The following is a 20962-nucleotide window of genomic DNA, read 5'->3' as shown; positions in this document are numbered from 1 at the left end:
TTGTACCATCTCTGAACTGATCCGCCACGCACCCCTGGGGAGGAGGAGGGCCCAGAAATACAGGAGCACCCAGTAGCACACCCTCAATGGTTTATCTAGTAGGTGGCCTGGCCGCCACCTTGCAGAAGGGGTGGGAGGCCAGGTGGCTGGGACCAGAGGGCAGAGATTCTCAGGGCGCACACTGAAGGTTCCGGAGAGCCCGGGCGCCGGGGTTTGTTCTCACTGCCTGCACAGGGCTGCTGGGGAAGGGTGGTGGCTTCTCTAAGTCAGGTCCGGGCACCCAAAGGGCCTGGGACAGAACTCACTCCCTGATCACACACCAGCTTCCTGGTTACCTTGAATCCTCAGGGACAAGAGATAAAGAAGGGCCTGCAGGAGAGAGGAAGGGCATGTGCCCCCACAGGGGCATCATTCAGAGCTATTGTTCCCGTGCATCTGGAGGGCACTGTTGTGAGTGCTGTTACCATCTGCTGATGTACTGATTTGAAACCAAGGCACAGAGGGGCTCAGGAACTTGCTCCAGGTCACACAGCTAGTAAGCGGCAGAGCTGGGATTCAAACTCAGGAAGCCTGGGCCACACGCTGTGCTCTTAACCACAACACTGTGGTCACTCCAGGAGCTCCACCTCTGGATCCTGTGGGTGCCTCCCTCCCTCCTGTCCTTCTCAGGATGAGTCTGTGTCTGAGCTGAAGGCCCAGGGGTGGCCCAGCTCTCCTCCTGAGCCTCTGGCTGTGCCATACCCTACTCCCAGGTAGGCCCAACAGGCAGCAGGTTAACTGGGAGAGACAAGCTCTGTGCGGGCCGTGTGTGTATCTGTACATGGGCATTTGTGCCTGCGCCCCATGTGTACAGGTATGTGGTTGGGTGGGGCGATCGTTGGGGGGAAAAGAGGCCCCGGGTGGGCAGGGGCAGCGCCGGCCTCACCTTCAAAGAGGAAGGTCTCGTTCCAGTGGGGGTTCAGGTTCTTCCTCTTGACCTTGGTCTCCAGCTTGTGCTTCTTGTCTGGCAGCAGGTAGATCTTGACAAAGGGGTCGCTGGTGCCGCTGAAGTCCTTGGCCGGCAGCTCCTGGGCCTTCATGATCTTCACGGTGAGCGTGGACTCCTGGAAGTTGTAGCCGACGCTGAACTGGATCCGGCCCAGGTTCTCCCGGCTGCAGCCCTCGTGGGCCTCGTCCTCCTCAGAGCCTGGGGAGAGCTGGGGGAGGGGCAGAGGCCAGCAGGGTTGGAGAGGATCCTGCTTCCCCAAAGCCCCCACTGCCGCCCGGCACAGCTAGGGGGCTTCTCTGTGCTCCAGGGCAGCCCGGCTGCTGAGAGTTGTGCCCCATGGGGTCCTGGTGGGGCATGTCCCACATTCACACCCAGGCGAGGATGCTCAGATAGAGGGCAGATGCCTTGGACAGGTCACACAGGGTGGGAGGACCCCCAAGGCAGAATATGCCTCGCTTCCTAGCCTCCCTGGATGCCCTGGGTCTGCTGCCCTCTCTGCTCCGACACAGGCTGCCCTCGCCTCCCTGGTCACCACTGAGCTGGCGCGTCCAGGGCCCCAAGCCCCCTCCTCCAGCTTCCCACCCTCCCCAAGCCCTGCAGGATGTTTTTTGTGTCGAGATACACCAACGTGAAAACCTGGGCTACCAAACAGATGAGGGAGATTGTTCACATCTTAAAAGAATGGACCGTGATATTTCTTTGGAAAGTGACTCTCTGGAGTTCCGAGGAAGACGTGATTAACAAAATGGGAAAGGCGAGTTTTCAGAAGTGACCCCTACTTGTGTAAAGCAGGGACATTATAAACACGGATCCCCAGGAACGAGGCTCTGGGAGCCTGACGTGAGGGGGTTTGGGGACCTGGGGAGTGCGCAGCAGAGTTGTTTAAAAGAGGCCTCAGAGCACTGAGCACCTTGCTGAGGACCACGCCCGATCCAGCCCCATCCCACAGGGGCGCCGCTTGGGCTGACCCAACCGCTGACGGGTGCATGCAGGGGCACGGCCTGGGTGTCTCATTCCCAGGCTGACACTGAAACAGGGAGCAACTGGGGGCAGGTCCCCAGCCAAGTCTTCTCAGCTGTGGTGGCTCCTTGAGAATATCTGAGTAGGCTTAGAATACTGTCCACTCTCGGCCACCTGGGTCCTACCCCAGACCCCTCCACCCCAGACTCAGAAGGTCCACAATGGCCCTTCTTTCCTCTGGGAGAGGTGGCCCCAAGCTCTGAAATACTAAATAATATAGGTGATAAGAATACATATGGTGTGCACCTACCATAGCAGAAGACTCTCACATCACGTTCTTACTTAGGTCTCTAACAACAGAGGGCGAACACTGCTCTGGCTGAGGAGACCGGCTCAGAGAAGTTAAGTCACAAGCCCAAGATTGCACAGCAATGTGAACCCTCTCTGACTTGAGAGCCTGTTCTTTCCACCAAAGCAGGTCCACATCCCTGGGTAATGTTGGGACTTCCCCTCAAGCCAGTGAGGACTCAATGCCCAGGTGAAAGCACCCAAGTCACACAAATAATAGCCACTGCCACGCGCCTGGCCCTGCCCTGCATGACCCTGAGGAGGCAGGCGCCGCCGCATTCCGGTTTGGTTTGTGGCACAGAGAGATTGCTGACTTGCCTCAAGTCGCCTGTCACTAAGTGGTGAGTGGAAGCTCAAACCCAGGTCAGCGCCGGCTGCCACAAGTGCCTTCCCAGCTGTCCTCACTGTCACACTCAGATCCCACCTGGAGCTGGGAGGGGGCCGAGCTGCCCCTCCCCCACCCCATTCTCCCTCACAGTGGAAGAGGGTCCCTTCGGTCCCTGCCCCTCATCGTCCCCCTCCACTGGCTTACCCAGGCATCCCTGCAGGCTCCACCCCAGGTCCCCTGAGAGGGTGGCTTCCCTGCCCAGACCCAGTTTCCCCTGAGCTCCTTCCCTCTGCAGCCCCTGTGAACTCAGTTTCTGCACCCGCACAATGGGACGAGACCTAGCTTGTGGGGTTCCTGGGAGAGTGGAGGGGCCCAGGTCCCTTCCACAGTGCTGCTTTGCAGTCTGGGCCCTGCCACGGCTACCCTGGGGCCTGCAAAGACCTCTTGTCCCTTCCTGTTCCTCCAAAAGTTGGGGTGGAGTCCCTGGTGACTAGAGTCCAGGCAGCCCCCAGCCTCACCTGAGGTTTCTCTGGTCACTCGGCTCTTGGCTCCCAAACAAGATGGTCTGGGAGTTGGGGTGTGGTGGACCAAGTGGGCTTCACCACAGAAGCAGGCCACGATTTTGTGCCCCCTCCCAGCCCTCGAGCCCTAATTAACCAGCTGGGGCAGCTCCAGGAGCTGTTTCCATGGCAACCGAGCTGGCCACCCCCACCACACCCCCAGGAAGGTGCTGCCTGAGCCCATGCTCCAGGAGAAGCATCCAAAAGCATTTGGGCAGTGCTGGGATGCCAGTGACTCAGGCTCAGGTGGGGGTGTGGCCCAGCCTCCCCTCTGACCCTTCTTCTGGCCAGCTGTGGGTGCCCTACTCCTTTCCCTGAGCTCCAACTTCTGACTGCCAGGGGCTGGGAGCTCAGACAGAGGTTTACTTCTCTCCTGCACATCTTCACTACCGATGCTAGTGACCTGCCTGCGGCCCGGGACTGGGCAGTCAGGGCCTGCCCGTCCAGCTCTGAGGGTCCGCTGGGCCTGCGAGGGGGCATGAGGCCTGCACTTCCTTCCTCTGCCTTGGCTGGCTGTCCCCCCGACCCCGCCCCGGGGGCCGCAAGGGGCAGGCAAGCTGGCTGGGAAAGGGCTGTCCCTTCTGGGAACCTGGTGACTGAGAAGCTGTGTAGCCAATTAAGAGAATGTGCAGGAAGACAGGATGGACTGCGGCGATGGCCTGTGCAGAGGAGATAACGGCAGAGCCAACTGCATGGCTGAAAGACAGATAAGCCAGCTGTGGAGAGCCAGGCACACGCGGGCCTGGAGGGCCGGGCAAAGGGAAAGGTGAGGAGGCCCGAGGGGACCCGATCTGCAACAGGGGAATCTGGTGCTCTAATCTGCACCCAGGGGAAATACAGATCCTGAGGCCTGGGGATCTGCATTTTAACAAGACCCTGGGCTGGGCTAAAAAGGGCAAGGGGTGGATGGTTAGGCCGGCCAGAACCCTCAATGGCAAAGGGTGGGGTCTAGGGGCTCCGGGGGCCTCAGGGAGGGTGGGGGCTGCGGTGCCAAGGCAGTGGGCAAGGGAACTCTGAATCGAATGATGTCCACGCTGGCGAGGGCCTGAGAACCCACCACGTCCCCTCCTTCTCTCTATGGGAGGGAGGTGGGAGAGAGGCCTGGTCCAGGGAGGGGAAGTGACTTGTCCCAGGTTACGTCCAGCAGGAACACAGCCGGCACTGGGTTCCCACCCTCACACCCTCCCCAAGCCTCCCTGGAGCTTCTAGAGCTGCCAAAGTTTGGACGGACTCCTGCCAGCAAATCTCAGGCCTTTGGAAAACATAGGCGGGGCAAATGGCTGTGATGTGTTAGCGGTGCCACCAGGGGGCGCAATGTGAAGCCCCCACCATCTATCTTGGTGAAGAATGCCCCAGAACCACAGGGTTGGGTCTATGATGGGGAGGGGTGGCGTGTGCACAGCTGTCCCCTTGTAGGAATCAGGACCAGGCCTGTTCCTGCTCTCCTGTTCGCGTTAGACCGCCGCTGGCGCCCCCCAGTGGGTGCCGGGAAGGTCTCTGGGATGCGGGTATGAGACCTGCTCCACAGGGAGCTCTACCTCAGACCTCTGCCCTGTGGGATGCCACTCAGAGAAAGGAGACACATTCTGTCCCAGGTCCTCTGTACACCAGCCTTTCCTTCTAGGACCATAAAAGTATCTCCCATGAGAAGGTTTTCTGAGGCCCCTGTTCAACTCAGAAAGAGACTGGAGGAAGATGGGGTGTTCTCATTCTCACTTGACGAATGAGGAAACTGAGGCATGAGAGCCAGTTTCGATGAGAGAGCTGGTCACCACGCTGGTTCCCCTACCTGACTGGACGACCCCCATGCTGTTCCCAACTCCCACACTCGCGCCTCGCCATGCCCCTGTGTCCTGGCCCAGCTCCTACGTGCGCCCCAGGCCTCCCGTCCTTCTCACCATAAGCATCTCGCTGGTGAGGGAGTTGACGAGGTCGGAGACGGAGGAGCGTGGCTCGGTCCGACGGTCAGACTCATCATGAGGCGTCTGGCTGGGCACGGGAGCCGTGTTCACCACCTTCCCTCCTGCGGGCAACCTGGGGGCAGGGGAGTCCAAATGAGCATAACTGGAGGCGGGCAGGGCTGGCCGGGCACCGCGGGCCTGGGTGGCGGCAGGACCTTCTCTGAGACCCAGGCAGCTGCCACCTCCTGCAGGCCGGTAGGAACTGTGCTCTCGTCCACGGGGAGGCCTGGCTCCCACCCCCCGACCCGTTCCAGTGTGATCGGCCTTGACGGTTGCTGTTTTAGGGGGTACTGCCCCTGCGGATGCTGTTTTAGGGGGTACTCCCACGCCACCCGTTCCCCAGAGAGCCCCCACCTTTCAGTCACGGCTCGCATGGTGGTCTCTGAGCATGCCTCCCTCCCCAGAGGCCCCCTGCCTTCTTGCTCGGCCCAGCCTGGGAGGGGAGGCTCCAGGGAGGCGCGTCCAGGTGGCCTCTCCGCATCATTACCCTCTGCAAACACACCCAGAGTGCCTGTCTCCTGGAAGCCCCACCTGTGTTTGTTCAGGCTCAGCGAGAACACAGGTGCCCTTCAGGCATGAGACTGACCAGGTGAGGTCAGGACCGCTGTCCACACAGCTGTGTCCAGGAGAACGTTCTATGATGACAGAAGTGTTCTATCATCTGTGCTGCCCATGGGTGGCCCCTGAGCATTTGAAATGTGGCCAGTGCAACCGAGAGCTGGATTTTTAATTTTGTTTGACTTAAATGCATTTAAATAGCCACCTATTGCATAGGGTGAGCCGTTACCCCATAGCTCTCCAGTCCCCACCCTTACCCCACTCTGAGGACTGGACATTTCAAAAAGGCTCTCCCCCAGGATCAGAGAAAGATGGGGTACCACCCAGAAGCCCTGGATCTGACCGTTCCACGAGAGGCCCTGTCTGCCCCCCGACTCCATGTTGTTTCCAGGGAGCCAAACCCTCTGGCCCAGCAGCTGGGTGGTGAGCCCAGGCTCCATCTGGCTGGGGCTCAGGAAGGGGGACTAAAAAGCCTGTCCAGGGACCAGCTTGGAACATCCCATGAGGAGGAGAGGGGGGCAGGCAGCATGGAGGAGACCAGGAGACTGGCAGCGTGAGGCTTGGGACAGGCTACGTTGGAACAGCTTTGAGAGTACCAGAGCCAGACGTGGAGACCACACAGGCTGGACACAAGCCATGGCCCTTGGTATGGACCAGCCACCAGCACACAGTTGGCCAAGACAGGCACAGACGGGACATGCATGGAATATGCCAGGTCCTGGAAGGGAGACACCAGGGTGCACAGAATATGCCAGGTCCTGGAGGGGAGACACCAGGACCCAGCAGCAGGGTGCACGTGCGCACGCGCATACACACACACACACACACACACACACGTGCACATAAGCCTGACTGACACCCAGGGGACCAGGGAGAGAATGGCACAGGCGACAGGCAGGTCGACCAGGGCAGCGAGATGACACACATTCAGGGAGGCACACTCTTTGAGCCCAAGAGGAAACCCATCTGGGGAGACCCAAACTTGCCAAGGTGAGCTGGCGAATTGGGACACACTGGAACAGAAAAGCAGGGAGCAGTCTCAGGGACAGACACTCTGAGAATCAGGTGCACGGCACACCTGCTGCGAGAACTTGGCCTCGCCTGGACAACACGGAAATGCCCCCGCCCAACCCGGGGACACAAGGGTGCCCCTCCCAGAGGCGCGGCCACAGCAGAGCACGCACGCACACGAACACACATGGGTGGACACACATGGACACACACACAGACACACACACGGGCACGTGCTCACGCAGGCAGGCACGGGGAGGAAGAGGAGACTGAAATAGCTGGAGAGGTAAAGTCAGGTTAAAAATAGAGGGGTAGAGGAGGAGAGAGCGGAGATTGACTGCTGAAGGTATGAGAAAGTCAGAGTTATTTTGGCCACACCACTGCATCAGCACAGCTGCAAAGCAGCCTGGGAAAAGATGGTCAGCGCCACTGAAGCTATTGGAGGTTACAGGACAGAGAGAGACAGAGAGGCAAGTGCACAGAAAGGCAGAGGGAGAGGCGGAGGGGCCCCGTCACTGGCCCAGGGACATCCCTGTGAGGAGCAGATGGGAGGAAGGATGGGGGGGAGAGAGAGGCCAAGAAAGGTTAGTTAGAGACCAGTGAAGAAGGCTGCAGGGTGCACAAGGGGACAAAGAGGAGCGAGGCGGCCGAGGGGAGAGGCAGAGAGGAGGCGGGGAACACACACCGCAACAGGAGAAACATGGTGACTTTGGGGCAAGGAGAGCGATGGGGGTGGTCAGGTCCTGGCCCGGGCCCCTGGCCCACTCGATGGGGGGGGCCATGGTGGAAACCATTTGGATCCCGAGAAGCAGCGGTGAGAGGGATGGCTGAGAGCATGAGGCGGGAGGGTGCGGGGCAGATGGGTGAAGGTGCAATGCAGTGACTCCTTCCCTCCCGGGCCCAAGAGCATTCTGAAGTCCCTGGGGCCCAGGGCACTGAGGCCCAGGGGCTGGGGGATCCTGCACGGGGGGCTTCCCAGACACCAAGAATCCTGGCAGTAGGGGCAGTGACCAGCCCTTCCATCTTCGAGTTCCTTGCTAGATGCACGCCCATTTCTCTTGGGACCTGGAGAGGCCACTTTCCCCCCCAGGGTCCTCCTGTCTCCCTGGAGCCTTGTGCTAACAGGCTCTGGGGGCAGAAAGTCCTGCCCAGCAACAGCCAAGGGCCTCCCACCTTGCCCCGGAGACTGGGCGGAAGAGGGGGCGCTGGACCGGGGGGGAAACAGTGAACAGGAAGGGACAGTTGAACTAAGCCTAATATCCCAAGGTCCAAGGAGCCGGGAGCCCAGAGGGCGGAAGCCCTAAGGCGCCTGATGCCCGGTGGGTGGGGCCAATGCCAAGCCTGGGATGGGGAGAGTGCCGGAAAGGAAGTGCTGGATTCTGGACACCCTTGCAAACACCCCAGAGGCCATGAGAAATGAGTACCCAGGATGGATGGGTGTGACCAGGTGGGAATGGCATGGGTCTACTCGGAAAGTCAGGCAGGGTCCGGTGAGGGCCCATGGCCTCCACCTCCACACCCACCTTTCCCAGGAAGGCAGGGGATAGCTGATGCAATGATCAGAAGGGATGGGAGTGTTAAAATATGGAGTGAGGCCTAAGCGGCAGAGGTAAAAATAGGCTGGGGGTGAAAATGGAGCCAGTTAATTAACACATGGGTGATGTGAAATCTCGTTTCCAGCCTGCATCTGCTCCCTCACGCTTCACACCTTTCCAGGCAAGGGCTCAGGGGCGTGGCAGGCTCTGGGATGGGGGGGCTCCAGGCCCACTCCTGCTGCCTCTTGCTCTCCGTCCTGGCCCTTTGCCCACGGCCCTCGGGCCTGCCTGAGGCCCAGCTCTGTGGCCCCAGCCCAGGAAGCCGGGACTCCTGTAGCGCCAGGTGCGCCGGGGGTGGCAGGCTCCGCTCTTCCTGTACCCCAAGGCTTGGGCTCAGGGCGTGACATCTTCTGTGTCACTGAGTGGCAGAACTGGCCCCACCCTCCCCTCCCACTCCGTGGCCAACTTCCGGCTTTGCCCACCACAGACATGCAACTGTGGACTTGGATGGGAAGACATGAGAGGGCTGGTCCCCAGAAGTCACTGGAGGGGCAGGCAAGTCAGCTGTCTCCCTTGGCCTATCCTTCCCTAACCCACAGGCCCCCGGCAGCAGCCTGGGACAGTCCCTTCCTGCACCGAAGGCCTCTTCCTGAACACGCGTCAGGGTCCCTGCTCGGCTGACAGGACGTGGCAAAGTGCCCCAGCCCAAGGGCCTGGTCCCTCGTTAGAGACAGCGTGTCTGAGCTGCGAGGGGTTACCCTGTCCAACCCTTCATTCGACAGACAAGGGAACAGAGGCCCAGGAGGGGCTGACACTGGTGAGCCGGAGCTAGAAGGCCGGAGTCCTGGCCACCGGGCCGCATGCCCTCCTGCCGCGTAGGGCTTCGGTCTGACGAGCAGCAGACCTGACCAAAGAGATGAGCCCTCCCCCCACGGGTGCAGGTGTGCGGCTGGCCCAGGCCCAGGCCAGGTGAGGGGAGGCCGCCAGACCAGGCGCAGGATCACCCCGCCTTGCTGATGCTGCCAGAGCCCTGGGACCTTCCCCGTCCCCTTCCCGACGAGAATGCTCCATGCCCTCCTGAGACGGGAGCATCAGGAGATGCTTCCCTAGGACCCTGGTGGCTGAGGCTGTGGCTGGTGAAATGCCCAGCCCTCTGCTCAGCCTGTGCTGTGGCCACATGGGCCATTACCAGTCCCCACAGGGCCCTGAGGGCCGGCAGCTGGGATCCCAGTGACAGGTTGCTCTTGGCCCCTCACCCCCTTCCTTCCTCTTGGTACCTCAGGTTCAGGGTCTGCCTTTCTGGTTCTTTCTGGAGAGGTCACCAGGCCTCTCCCCTGCCCCAGACCCTCCCCACCAGGGACTCTTCTCCCATCAGCGGAGTAGCTGGTCACACCTCTGCAGCGGGGCGTGTCACCATCACCCCAGCAGGACCTCCAGGCAAGAAGGAGGTTGGGGTGGCGGGGATGAGGGAGAACAGGCTGGCGCCCCTTCCCTAACATCCCCCCCGCCCACCAACCACCGGAGAAACTGGGATTTCTGGGTCAGGGCAGAGATGAGAGATGAGGGGGCAGCGGGAGGGAGCCAAGCAGGAGGATGGGGCAGAAAGGCCGGCTTGCTCCGGGCGAGGGCAAGCACGCCCGGGCAGCAGGCTCGATCCAGAATGGTCCCAGGACGGCCACACTGGCCTCAGACCCAAGGGACGCCACCAGGGGGGCCGTGTGTGAAGGCACGGGCTGGGGAGGGGCAGTCCTGCTGCTCCAGCATCCATTGAAGGCACCGCCGCCTCTTCCAGCAGCCGGGCCGATTGAGGCGGGCAGCCTCTCCGCGCATCCTTCTCTGCCGCCGCTGCGGGCCCTCGCCTGAGCTCGTACCTCTTGTCCCCCTGAGCGTTCTGGTTCTGCTGGGTTCCTGGGTTTTGCAGGTCAGGGATATTGGCAAAGTCATCCTGTTCCGAAAGCCCTAAGACCAAGGATAGCACCACCATCCGGCCTTCCCTGCCCGGGGTGGGCAGCCCACCAGCCGGGTGAAAGGAGGAGGCCCCATGGGCGGGGCGGGGAGGGGAAGGAGAGAGAGACAGAGACAGAGACAGAGACAAAAAGAGAGAAGAAAAAAGCGTAAGAAACTGGCCCTGCAGGAGAGAAACCAAACTTCAGCACTTGTCAACAGCTGTAGAGTAGAGTAGGGTGGAGGCAGGGTTGGGGAGGGAGGCAGGCAATGGAGGGGAGGTGACCATGGTCTGAGACCCAGCTCGCCAGCCAGCGGGCCAGAGCGAGATTCTAGGAAGAGGGGCAGGGGCCCAGCCGAGGCTGCTGAGACGCGTGTGACTGGGACTTCCTGAGGGGACCTGGGGGAAGGCTGAGGAGAGTGGAGCCCAGGCCCTGAGACATGGCAGACTTCCAAAAGCTAATTTGTCTCCAGCTGAAACAAGGCCAGGGGCTACTGGCTCTGACCATCTGGGCCCCCGGAAGGAGAGGGAGGGGCTCTGTCGCCATTTGCCACGGGACTGCAGGCAGGTGTGGCTCCCAGCTGGGAGGTTCTTAAGAAGTTGGGAAGTCCAGTGGGCGCTGCACCCTGTGCTTATGGAAGCCCCTGGTAAAGACATCTCTTGGTCACGGTCAGCTAGGTGTGCTTGGTGCCAGGAGGGGCCTTAGGAGCTTCCTCTCCTGGGTCCCTGGCCACACGGCCTGTGAGAGGGAAATGGAGGTCCTTTCCAGTCTCTGGTGTGTTGGCCGTCCGGGGCCTTCTGTGTCCCCTTCCTGGAGAACCAGGGAATAACCACCAAGGCCATCCCTTGGGGGAGCCATCCTGAAGGCACGAAAAAGCAAAGACGGAGTTTGAGAAAGTGCAAGAACTTGGCAAGTCTGGAGACGTCCAGGCAGGACTCGAGGGAGCCTGCGTCTGCAGCGAGCACAGTCTGGAGGAGGCGGGACAGTCAGCGCGAGCAGACAGGGAGAAGGCGAGGCCGTCTCGGAGTTGACGTGTGGGCCAGAGGTCAAGGTGGACCATCCTGAGTGTGGAGCATTCTCAGAAAACTGCTGGGCAGCTGCAGGCTCGCCCGCAGTTTTCAGGGATGAAAGTGGCCTGCTGCCCTTTGGCCCCATCTGAGCTCACAGGCATTTTTTGGGTGCTTTGTGGAGCTCATCCAATGCTGGGTCTCTCATCTGTCAAAGGGAGAGGGATTCTCAGATGCCATAGGCATGAGAACATCTCAAGAGGGTGCACGGGAAAGCTGCTAAGCTGCAGGAATGCTCTGGAGGGGGGCAGGATCCTGGGTCAGGAAGTCTACTCCATCCACTTCCATCCAGAAGGGCAAGGCAATGATAAGCAGCCAGCTTAGCTTTGTCCCCAAGAGGCTATCAACTAGGGAACTCTAGCAGGTGGGAAATGACCTCCACGGGAGGGTGGGGCACAGAGGTCTTGGAAAATGGGAGTCCGGGGAGGGGTGGAAGTGGAGCGGTCACACCGTCTTCTCGGCCTCTGTGTCTTTGTCCTAGGCTCGGGTGTTCCAGTCTGATGCTTGCACTGGCATCTAACCTGGGGGACAAATCCTCCTTTCCTTTGTTCTCTGCCCACCGGTACTGTTTTTGAGTTGGTAAAATTCCATTTGGCTGCTTGGGAGCTGGTTGAGCTGGGGGAAGGCGAACCCAATGAAAACAACATGTTTTTCCCTCGTTAATGCCTTTTTCAGACACTCCTTTTGCTCTTCTTAAAAACAAAACGGCTCTTCTGCATAAATTCCCAATTTGTCATTCTCCCCAATTGCAGGCCAGGCGGCAAGGGTGAGAGTTGGGGGCAAGACAGGGAGAGCTGGGGGAAAGCTGGGGGTGTTGGGTAGTCATACCCATTGAGCAGGAAAAATGCCTCGCTCCCTGAGAGAGGGGGTGGGATATTGGGAGGCTGGCCCTGGCTAGCCCTCTCACCTTGACCCTCTCTACCTGGGCCTCAGAAAGGCCTCAGAAACTAAACTGTAAGGCAGGGGTCAGGGGTCAGCAAACTACAGCTGGCGGCCTATGTCTGTACAGCCCACAAGCCAGGAATGGCTTGCACATTTTTAAATGTGATCAAGACTACATGTGTCCCTCAACGCCTGAAATATTTATGATCTGCCCTCTACACAGCGGGCTGACCCCTGCTGGGAGAGGCTACAAGCGGAGCTGTAGGAGAAGCAGAGGGTGCAGGGGCCGGGCTGGCTTTCAGTTCCGTTCAGGACACAGCAGAACCAATTCCCTTGACTCCTAATCCACGCCAGTGCCACCACATCTGTCTCAAAACAAACTGCAACCTGGAAACCAGGAGGCTCTGCTGGGCATCTTGTCTCATGCCCAAGGGTCCCTGCGTGGGGAAGGGCCCCCGTGGACGCGTGGCCCAGAGTTGCCAAGTAGAGTCACAGGGAGCACGTCCCGCCAGGCTGGGGCCACAGGTCACTTGCATGAGTGTGGGAAGCTGGCATGGTGGCACCTCTTCTATTGGATGCCTTTGCCAGGGGCAGCGCTCCAGGCTGCCCTGGACATTTGGGCTGGGGTCCAGCCAGAGAGGCAGAAAGCCCTGAGGGACCTGCTTGCCTTCAGAATCCCCACATCTTGCCAATGAGCTGAGGCCTTGAGTTTGGCCTTCTCCTTCCTCCTCCCTTTCTCTTCTCCCAGGCTTGGTGTGCTGGTCTCCTGCTCGGGAAAAGCGCTCCCAGTAAAGACCTGGGCGAGGGGAATAATCCCCAGAGCCTGGAAGGAAGGTCATGTTAGGCCCAAGAAAGGGGTGATAGCAGGGATGAAAGGCCAGACCTTCCCTGGGCTCTGAGACTGAGCACAGGTGCCCAGAGGGATGCCAGGGAGAGGGTGCTCCAGGTGGGAGGGCCCTAGGTGGGGGGAGGGCCTGTGGCTGGGGGAACGGCTAAGGTTAGATACCAATGGTATGTTGTTACGTCTCAGACCTGTACACTCAAAAAAAAGACTCTGATTTAGAAACAACGTTCTCCAAAGCTTTGGGAGGATCATCTGAGATTTGTCCTCCAGGGATGGGTCATTACAGGAGCCAGAGTGGGAGCAGAGGACACGTGGCTGTGGCTATAGAAGGTCTGAGAGGCAGAGGACAGGGCCCATGACAGGGATGGCAGAGTGAGAGGGAGGGAGGGAGTGTGGGGCAGGGAAGTGAGCAGAGTCGAGTTACAGGGAAGAAGTAAACTGGACGGGGAGGAGGTAGGGCCCGGGAGGCAGTGGAAGGAGCCCAGGTTTGGGAGAGGGGAGGACAGGGCGGGGGGGTGGGGGGTGGGAAAGGGCGAGGCTGGCAGGGAGGCCGCGAGCAGCCTGGGACTAGTCCGGACAAGGGGACGGATCTGGGACCTCAGCAGCTTCTCTAGTGCCTCCGCTGACTATTAGGGGGGACCTTCTCCGAGCCCTGAGACACCAGGGTCCTCAGAGGGGTGGCTCAGATAGGACTCCTTCCATGGGGGGCCTCAGGCTTGAACCACAAGCCACAAGAGACTGGAGAGGGGGTGGCCGAGTCTGCTTGGCACCCTGCCCCGGAAATGGAGGGCCAGCAGTTCCCAAGGAGATGTGGGGGAAAGAGGCTGGGTCAGGGAGGTGGGGGGGGCCGGCCGGCTCAAGGGGGGGACTTACAGGAAGGATTTCATGTCCAAGCCTCGGTTTCGAATCTGCCCCACCACGTGGTCCCAGCTGCCCGGGTTGGAGCGGCTGCGGCCAGCGGCCGCCCGGTACTTGGAGCCGGCCGAGGCGCCCTGCCGAGCCTGGCCCCTGCCATAGGCCCGGGGGTTGGGGCCGGGCGCTGAGGCCGTGTGGGCCTGCAGCTGGCCCAGGCTCTGGCTGGTGGCGGGCTGGCTGGGCTGCCGGCCCCGCTGGTGCTGGCTCAGCGGCTGCTGCAGGCTCTGCTGCCGCATCAGAGTGCGGGGTCGCTGGCATTTCGGCTCTCCCGTGGAGCTGGGGATAGACTCAAGGGTAGTGGCCGTGGACAGGGTGGAGTCCTCGAAACTTGGGGTGGGTGGAGGAGAGGAGAAAAAGGAGAAGCAGGTGAAGGGATCACAGTGGAGAAGGAAGAAGCCTAGAGCCAGGACTAGGAGGCCTGAGTGCAGGGCGCGTTCTGCCGGACCTCGCCAGGCCTCCATCGCAGTTGTCGCTGCTGCTGTCTCGCCGCCACCTCACCCAGGAGGCCATAAAGCCCCAAGCCCACCCTGAGGCCCCCAGGTCGGCCCCACCCAGCCCTCCCTCTGGCTTTGGCTCAGCTTAATGCCCAGGTACCTCCTGTCTGAGCAGACCTCTCGCTGGTCTGAGTGGGCCCCGGAAGCTTCAGAGGCTGCTGCATGGTGAAGGCAGGTCCCCAAGGCCCTGTGGCTGCCTGTCACATTGGAATGAGAGGCGGTGGAGGGAGCTGCTGCTGTCCCCTCCTGCCGTCTCACTGGGGGACCACAGGAAAGTCTGCCTCTGTGTTCTAAGTGCTCCTGGCCTTGGGGACCTGAGGAAATCCAGGCCAGTGCAGAGCTGGCCTAGTAACATGTGGTGAGTCAAGGGAAGGTGGCAATTCTTATGCTTTGTCCACAGAAGCTGGGAGTGTCCTTGGGCTCCCAGACCTCTGCCCTGTGAGCAGGGCTGTCTCAGGATTCAGGCTCTGGCTCGGATCTTCACTTCCTCCCAGGATTACTGTTTCTGAGGTTAAGCGTCCCCTCTCGACATCTTTGGGAGTGACGGCCAGGCCAGTCGGAGAAGGGCACCCAAGAAAGGAGCAGAGGAGGCGGGAGCCCCAGGAACTACTTGTCTGACCACTTTACACACTTCTGATGGAAAACAGCGTGGCTGTCCTGTCCTCTATGCGTTTGAAAGAGAGTATTTCACAGGCCCAGAGGCATCTCAGAAAAACGCTGGGATGGGCTGCAGGGCCAGGACAAACAGGAGGCAGGATCTGGCTGATCAGAGGCAGCAGGAGGTCAGAGACCTGGGTTCAAACCCCGTCTCTGCCACTTGCTAATTTGGGGACTTTGGAAAAGGGAGTACACCTGTCAGTTTCTTCATCTGTAAGATGGGTGTGAAAAATAATCTGAGCTGCCTCTGCCACAGGGTGGCCAGGATGACCTAATGGGGCCAGACCCAGGGATGTGTGGCACAGTCCACACTGCCGCGCCCGTGAGAGCTACAGATGTCTCAGGAGGTGGAGGTAGACAGAGTCGAGACCCCTGGGCTTCCCTGGGCAACCCACCTGCTTCATGCCCCGGCGAGAGATTTTAGCACATCCAGTAGGCAGGGCCAGAGCCTCAGGGGTCCTCTTTCTCTGTCCCTTTCCTCTGTCTCCCAATCCAGTGGCCTATGGCAGGGGTTGGCCAGATCTGAGTCCTGGGCCAGTTGTTTTTTTAGATAAAGTTTTACTAGAACACAGCCACTGTCATTAATTTCCAGGCATACCTCATTTTATTGAGCTCCGCTTTACTGTGCTTAGCAGAGTGTGTGTGTGTGTGTGTGTGTGTGTGTGTGTGTGTGTGTGTGTTTACAAATAGCAGGTTTGTGACAACCTTGGGTTGGGCAAGTCTATCAGTGCCATTTCTTTTAGCAGCCACGTATTTTTAATTAAGGTACGTACATTCTTTTTAGACATAACAGACTACAGTATAGTGTAAATGTGACTATTACATGCACTGGGAAACCGAAACAAATTCATATGACTCGCTTCATTACGACGTTCGCTTTGTTGCGTGGTCTAGAACAGACCTGGAAAGGTCTCCAAGGTTTGCCTGTACATCCGTCTATGGCTGCTTTGGGGCTGCAATGGCAGGGTTGAGTTATTGTAAGAGAGACTACGTGACTTGCAAAGCCTACTCCCTATCTGGCCCCTTACAGAGAAAGCTTGACAGTTGTGGTCTGGAGCCACGGGGCAGTCATGTACCTCCGAGCTGCCCAAGGGAGGGGGCCCCAGGGCGCTTGGAGCCGCTTTCACCACTGCAGTCAGACCTCAGCTCTGCTCACGCCCTGAGCCTACCCTGGGAACCAAAGGACAACAGTTAGGCTGCCCCTGTGGGCTGAGAGAGAGAGAGAGAGAGAGAGAGAATAAGAGGGAGATAAAGTCAGAGAATAGCAGAGAAAGAGAGAGAGAGAGAGAGAGAGAAAGAGAGAGAGAAGCAAAACATGGCTTTAGCTGGGGTCTTGGGCAGGGAGCAGCCTTTCCCGGCTCGGGCCTGGAATCAGGGCTGCCACCAGGGCCAGGCCCAGGCCTGGCCGGGCACAGCTCCCTGGGGCGGGCAGAGGCAACGGGAGGATGGCACCTGGGTGGCCGCCTCCTCCTCCCTGCTGACCTCATTTTGGTTTCCTATCATATCCAAAATTAGTCCAGTTTACAACCTCTCCGTCACAGGAAACTAAAATTGGTTCCCCTAGGCCTTGAGCCAGGGGATGGCAGGGAGGCCTCAGCCAGCCTGGAGTCTGTGGTCGGAGCAGCCTGGGGCGGGCGAGTGCTGGGCCTGCCTTCTTTCAAAGGGAGAGTGGGCCTTGGCTCCAGTCTCTCCTGAGGACTGATGTCAGGGGCAGAAATTGACCTGTGGTCCCTCGGGCGAAAAAAGTCAACGAGACCTCAGCACAGCACAGTGGGCCTCTGTGGTCCCAATGATCGAAATCACAGGCTTTGGGAAGAGAACGGGGAGGGCCCAGCGCTGATAAAACAGGATGGCCCAGCAGCTAAGAAGAGGTCAGGGCTGCCTGCCCTCTCAGGGAGAGGCTGGTCCCTTAGCTGGGAGCAATGCAGTTCTAACAGCTGAAATTGGAACCTCTGTCCCAGTGGGTGAGAATGGTCATGGCTCAGAGGGTTTACAGCCCGGGGGAAATAGAAGGTTCTAAAAGCCAAGATGAGACCAAGGCTTCCCTGGGGCGGGGGTGCGGTGGGGGGGGAACACACTATCTGCTGGGCGCAGGGGCCAGCCCTACCCCCACCGCCCGAGGGAAGGGCTGCCTGTGTCTGACCCGCTCAGACAGCTATTGAAAAGGGAATGGCAATTCTGCCTGATGCCCAGACCACCCTTGTCAGAAAAGAGAAGCCAGCTGGGGCTCTACACCCCAACCTCCAAGAACATGTAATCCCAACAACTGACAGCCTGCTGACCAAGACGGGGACGGCCAGGGGCGTGGCTGAGAGCGGGATGATCCAATAATGGGGACAGCCCGCTGCTCATGGTGGGCCCAGGTAACAGATGGTGTTATGGTGTAAGCAAGGCTGAGACAAGCCAATGGAGTCCCCTGATGGTCAAAAATGGCATGGCTCCACCTCTGGGTCTAGAGCCATCTGTTGGCTGTAAGAGGTAAGGCCCGGTGGCAGATGAGTGGCATAAAACACAGGCTGAAGAGTGGGCCAGCTCCCCAAGGATGGGATGGTCCAGGGGCTGAACGACCTGCTGTCCATGGAGGGGTGGACTGATATGGGGCGGTCACTCAAAGAGGATGGGATGACCCAAGGACTGAAATGAAGCTGCCTGGGGGCAGAAAATGACATGACCTGGCCACTCGGCAAAGGTAGAGGCTGATGGGGACAGCAGCCAGAGGCTGAGATGTGACACTGTATGGCTGTTAGTTGTACTGGATGGCAAGGACGATGGGAGCTTCATGAAGGGATGGAATGAGCCAGGGGCCGAGGACGGCACCTCTGGGGGCAGCAGCGGGCATGCCAGGGGTCCCGCTGTCCGCCTTGGCGGGGGCAGGCCTGAGCTCATGGCTCCGGTGGCCATGGGGCCATCACTCACTTGGACAAGTTGAGCTTCCCTGCGGCCAGGTGGCTCTGCACCGTCCGCCAGCGGCCTCTCCCCGCCTTGCCACCGCTGCCAGGCTCGCTGGGGGCAGTGCCGCCGCTTCTCAAGGCGTCCTCTCCGGGTGGTGGCACCGGTGCCGGCTTCTCCCCCAGCCGGCCTTCCCGCTCCACCGCCAGCCCCGCTGCGGCGGCCACTTTGGCGCCGGACAGGAGGGTGCCACTGGAGGCATGCACGGGGCAGCCAGGCCAGAGGGGCACCGGGGGTGGCGGCGGGGGAGAGAGGGCAGGACACACGTGGGGGTGGGGGGTGGAAAAGGAGAAAAAACAATAACAGATAAAAGGAAGAAAGAGACAGTGAGAGAGGAGGAAGAGAGAGACAGACAGACAAGAGACAGACAGAGAGAGAGAGAGAGACATCAGCACTGCAAATGGGTTAACAGCAGAGCCTGCAGAGAGGAGAGAGGGGGACCGGCGGGCTGGGGTTGGAGAACAACGCACCACGACAACGGAGGGGGGCCCCTCCCCACCGCCTGGGGAAGGGGCGGCGGGGGTGGGGGGTGGGCAGCCACCTCCAACTCTATCCCACAGGACAACGAAGGGTTAACGACGGAGGAAGAGCGGGCTGTCCAGGCCAGGAGGCCCCCAGGCAGGGAAAGAGAGAAAGCCGAGTTAGTCAGAGTTCATCACCACCACCACCATCACCGCCACCACCTCCACAACCGACCGAAGACCACCACCACCACGGAGCAGCAGGGCAGCAGCACACAGCAGGGAGGAAGCTGAGCCACACCGAGAGGGAGGGACCAAAACGGGCAACCCCATCCTGACTGCACAGAGGGGGCGGGGCCGCGGGGAGCAGCTGGGGGCCGGTGTGGCTGCTGCGAGGGGGCTCTCCTGCGTGGCTGACCCTGGGGTAGGGACAGGAGAGGGGCAGGCAGGCGAGGGCACAGGAGGGGTTGCTCGTCTCCATGGTCAGCCTGCCCATGGGGTGCAGGGTAAGGGCGGTGAGGGAGGGGAGCAGGAGGAGAAGTGAGGGGCCGGGAGGGGGAGGAGGGCGTGCGCGGAAACTCAATACTCGGGTACGTATGATCAAACCAGGTAAAGTCACTCACTTGAGGGACAGTCGTGGGTCGCCATAAGGGGCGTAGGGTGAAATGTTTAGAATAAACTCCTTGGGAGGGTAGGAGCTCCATTTCTGTTGCACTGTGCTCTCATTGTTATTCCAAAAGTCTCTGTCTAGATCGCTGGAGGGGCAGAGAGAGAGGGGAGAAAACAGGGAGATACAAGGAGAAACAAGAACTGCCAGTCCTGGGGGGCGGAGGGGCCGGTCTGGGCACACAGAGGGCAGGAAGGGCCAGGATCGGCTCCTGCGGGAGGAAGAGAGGCGGGCGGGCTTCCAGCCGGGGCCCCTTGCACAGGCACACGCACAGGCACACGCACAGGCACACGCACAGCATGCGCGCACGCGCGCGCACACTCAAGGGCGGGAGAGGCCCATGCAGAGAGGAGGCAAGCTGCAGGAGGGTGACTGGAGCCTCGCACCCTGGGAAGCTGGTGGGAGAGAGAAAGATGGTGAGAGAGGAGGGGAGAGGGGGAAGGTCTGGGGAGCAGGCCCCGTGGGATGCAGTGGAGAATGGGAGGAGAGGGTGCTGGATTCTGGCTAGAAAGAGCTGAAAGGTAGATCAGGCCCTGCTGCCAACTTCCTGGGTCCCATCTCCTCTGGCCTCAGTCTCCCTGCCTGTCAGACCAGGAGGTTGGCTGTAGCTGCTAAGCCGTCATTTATCCCACGGTGAGGCGGAGGCTGCAGTCCTGGAACCCGAGGTTCTCCCCTCTCCGTCCTCCTCCGCTGAGCAGCTCCCTCCTCTTCCTCCCTCTGGCCGCAGGTCCCTCAGCCTCCTTGGCCCTCTCCCTCCATGGCAAAGGCCAGGATGCAGCCCTCACAAGAGGCGGCTGGGATCTCAGCGAGCTGGAGGCCTTCTGCTCATTGTCAATGTGATGGTTGGGTCACCCTCCCCGCCCAGGAAAGGGAAGCATCTCCAGGTGTCTGATCTTGCTGAGGGTGTGACAGGGGCCCCCAGGTTCTCTGCACTGGGGCCTGTGTAAAGGGAGCCTGCCCCTCTCTGAGGGACAATGGGCAGACCCAGCCCCGGGCCCTTGGCACATACCTGGCTGGGCAACCTGGCCTGGAAGGGCGCCTCTGTCTCAGTCTCCCCACCCCCTTCTGCTCCCCAATATGTTCTAAGGAAGCAGACACGCTGGAGGTGCAGAGACTGTGTGGAGATTTCCATGGGAGGCAGGTGGCAGAAGCCTCAGCTGCCAGAGGGCATGGCCTGGAAACCCCAGGAGCCGAAAACAAGTTTGACCTTGACCTCGGTTCTCAATCTCAGGCTATGAAGTGCAGAAAGACAGAGAGAAACTGAGCTGCTGCCACAGGTCCCTTTGAGCCTCCCTGGTGTGGACAGAGTTTCTGTCCATAGGACACCTTGGAAATGTCTCACGGGGACCCTGTGACCAGGGTTCAAAGTCAAAGCCCTGAGCCAACTCACGGGCCCTGGGGACCAAGAGTGGGAGAGGCAGGACAGGCCCTCAGCAGCAGCAGCAGGCCCTTCCCTGGGCAGGTTCTCTGGAGACCCTATTCTCACCACAGACGTCCCCCTTGCTCCCCCTTCTCGAGGGCAACTCAGAGATGGAGCAGTCGGAAGGCCTCCCTCCGCTTGCCCCCTTCCGGTGTCCAGAAAGAAGGGCCATCCAACCCTAGGTGCTGGCGAGAAAGATCCACCCCAGGGTCACCACTGCCAGGCTGTCCTCCCATCCTGTGTTCCGAGGAGCTCCAAGGTCCCTCAGGTTGCCGGCTGCAGTACTGGGAAAGAGGATCTTTAAAGAAGCTTGCGAAACACTGGTTGCCTTGATGCAGGACTTCTCAGAGCCTTTAAGGTGCCGATGAATACAGCGTGCAGTGTTTCCCAAACTTAGCTGGTCATGAAACC

At 60.1% G+C, this 20962-nt stretch overlaps 1 protein-coding gene across 8 annotated transcripts in view; it reads right to left on the bottom strand.

The window, feature by feature from the left end:
* SYT7 (synaptotagmin 7) overlaps positions 1–20962 on the bottom strand; it is a 57350-nt gene that overhangs the window by 6666 nt on the left and 29722 nt on the right. The window contains exons 4-9 of one of the 8 annotated variants that reach the window (XM_054563616.1): positions 19088–19219; positions 17971–18195; positions 13862–14230; positions 10121–10243; positions 5083–5218; positions 926–1196 (exon numbers count right to left, since the gene is read on the bottom strand). In XM_054563616.1, coding sequence (XP_054419591.1) covers positions 926–1196; positions 5083–5218; positions 10121–10243; positions 13862–14230; positions 17971–18195; positions 19088–19219 — 1256 coding nt within the window. Of the gene's footprint in view, positions 1–925; positions 1197–5082; positions 5219–10120; positions 10244–13861; positions 14365–17970; positions 18196–19087; positions 19220–20962 lie in introns of those variants that run through there. The other 7 variants (XM_054563617.1, XM_054563618.1, XM_054563619.1 and 4 more) reach the window with 7 other exon arrangements.

The sequence above is a fragment of the Pteronotus mesoamericanus genome, unplaced genomic scaffold (genome assembly GCF_021234165.1).
Source record: "Pteronotus mesoamericanus isolate MK-2021 breed Mesoamerican mustached bat unplaced genomic scaffold, CSHL_Meso_final scaffold_83, whole genome shotgun sequence".
Classification (NCBI taxonomy): Eukaryota; Metazoa; Chordata; class Mammalia; order Chiroptera; family Mormoopidae; genus Pteronotus; species Pteronotus mesoamericanus.
Note: the sequence above shows the minus strand (reverse complement) of the source record. Positions and strands in the feature narration are given on the sequence as shown.